The sequence below is a fragment of the Coniophora puteana genome (genome assembly GCF_000271625.1).
Source record: "Coniophora puteana RWD-64-598 SS2 unplaced genomic scaffold CONPUscaffold_174, whole genome shotgun sequence".
NCBI lineage: Eukaryota > Fungi > Basidiomycota > Agaricomycetes > Boletales > Coniophoraceae > Coniophora > Coniophora puteana.
Window position 1 is genome coordinate 1 of NW_006913226.1, and position 2,355 is coordinate 2,355.

The 2,355-nt window shown below is 61.1% G+C and overlaps 2 protein-coding genes across 2 annotated transcripts; both read left to right on the plus strand.

Moving 5' to 3' along the window:
* Positions 1-14: 14 nt before the first annotated feature.
* Positions 15-2,004, plus strand: CONPUDRAFT_160776 (uncharacterized protein; the record flags this gene model as incomplete). The annotated part of the gene is made up of 4 exons (XM_007777898.1): positions 15-82; positions 147-234; positions 259-1,371; positions 1,408-2,004. Coding segments are annotated over 4 exons (1,866 nt in total), but the record flags the coding sequence as incomplete, so codon positions are not given.
* Positions 2,005-2,174: 170 nt separating this feature from the next.
* On the plus strand, positions 2,175-2,348 carry CONPUDRAFT_25325 (uncharacterized protein; the record flags this gene model as incomplete). Its single annotated transcript, XM_007777899.1, has 1 exon — positions 2,175-2,348. A coding segment is annotated over one exon (174 nt), but the record flags the coding sequence as incomplete, so codon positions are not given.
* Positions 2,349-2,355: the final 7 nt, after the last annotated feature.

Genomic DNA, 2,355 nt, shown 5'->3' on the forward strand with positions numbered 1-2,355 from the left:
CTCCGCCACATTAGGTCGAGATCTACTACTGCACCGACGACCCTCAGCTCCAGTCGCCCCTGCAGGACCGTCACACAGACCAGTAATTGTCGCATTCCAGCAGCGTACTTGCTGGAGCCCATCATCATCCTGTCCGTCGACCTCAGTCTCGCTCTTGCGCTCATTGCCTTCGCCGTCGTCGCCTACGCCGCCATCTTCATCTACGCCTTCTCCCACACGCACTCCACCCTCTACGTAGAGACTTGACGTGAGCACTAGCACCGCGAAGTTCCCTCAGCTCCAGTACCCCGGCAAGAGGCTACAGCCACCACGCCCCGCTTCTCAGCCAACACCGCCGACTGTACAGGCCACCCACACGGCTTCTCTTTAGTCTATCGAACACACGTATCCCTCGATAACGACAGTTTTGAAGAGTGCGACGATAACCCTTGCCCCAACGCGCGCGACTTCCCCCTCCACGGAATCCAAGTCGACGAACAGGACGAACGACCGGTAGACGAGAACAACGACGAGTGGGACTTCGACGTCATCATCCCCTCGTTCCTCTCTATCCTCCGCCGACCACAACCCACCGCACGCTCCCGCTATCGGACACCGCCGTCCTCTCCCACTCTAGCCCACACCCTACAGCCTTTTACCCCCTTTGGCAGTCGCGTAGGTCGCACGCGTACGCAACCCCCCACCAGGCTCCCGTCCCCCTCACTCCGCCCAAACTCCGCACCACCGGTTATCCCCACCGCAACCACTCAACCCACACCCCAGCCTCCGTCAAACCCCATGGAAGCCCAACTCGCACAGCTGGTCGCCAACCAGGCCACTTTGGGCACCACTCTGAATCAGCTGATAACGGCGATGCAAGCCCAAACCCAGGCGATGCGAGCCCAGACCCAAGCCCAGGGTCAACAACAGGCACCGGCGGTCCAGACCGTCAACGCGGAGACCAAGGCCATTGCCAAGCCCACAGCCTTCAAGGGAGAACGCAGCGATGCCCGCCGCTTCCTAGCATACTTCCAGATCTGGGCAAAGGAACAGGGCCGCCCTCTCAACCTCGCGGGCGTACGCCAAGACCGCCTTTGGATCAAGGCCGCCCTCTCCCTGATGGAGGGAGATGCCGCCACCTGGGGCCGTCGCTACGTAGAAGACATTGCGCCTCATGAGGCCGGAGGAGTCAACGCACCTGCCTTCCCCTTCTCTGAGTCGTGGACCACCTTTGTAGACAACTACAAGGTCCGCTGGCAGGCTCAAGATGAGGAAGCGGAGGCACGACATGCCCTAGACAAGCTGTCCCAGGGCACCCTTGGGGTGGCAGACTATGCGGCCCGGTTCCAAGACCTGGCCTCCCGCACCGGCTACTCCGACGCCGACCTCCGTGTCCGCTTCTACGCCTGACTCTCCAACGCCATCAAGACCCAGCTGCTGCCAGTTGAGCTTGCGCATGGCAAGCCAACCGACCTCAACACGCTGGTCAAACGAGCGTGCAAAGCCCAAGACTTGCTCGATGAACTCCGCATGGAGACCGGAGGCTACACCTCGCGCCGCTATGGCAACACGCCCCAGGCCGCCCCTCGCCCCGCGGCCGACCCCTACGCTATGGAGGTTGACGCTACGCACACGGGAAACGGGAAGACCCGAGAGGAGTTCCAGCGCGCCATGACCGGCCGCTGCTTCGGCTGCGGGTCCAAGGAGCACCTGAAGCGAGACGGGAACCACCAGACCGACCGTTGCGGCTATTGCAGTCGCACAGGGCACAAGGAGACGGTTTGCGAGGACAAGTACCTCGGCCGGGAGCGTAACCGAGGTCAGCTCAGCCGCGGGCAAGGCCGACAGCGCGTCGCAGCCAGCAGGCAAGACTCCGCCCCGTTCTCCCTCTTCGCAGAGCCCCCGACCGCCACGGTTGTGGCCTCCGTCCCCGTCGTCGACCAGAACACCACCCAAATCGCGGACCTCGAGAGGATCCTGGCTGAGCAGCAAGCCCTCCTCGACCGTCTCCGCCCGGGTTTTTAAAGTGGGTGCCTGTTACTGCCGCAGCAGAAGCACCCCCATCTCCATACTCTATGTTGTCCACCTCGTTATACGATTCGATTCGAGCATGTACTATAAGAACCGTGAAATCTATAGACCCGTTGTCATCGCATTTCCGGATCCCGGTACAGCTACAAGGACGCAATAGAAGTATGGAGACCACGGCAATGGTCGACTCAGGCGCAACAGCGCTATTTCTTGATCAGCTCTTCGTTGACCAACACAAAATCTCCACTTTCCCTCTCCGCTCCCCCATACGCATCACTAACATTGATGGCTCTCCGAACCGAGCAGGCAATATCTCGCACTTTGCCCGACTACGCCTCACAGTCG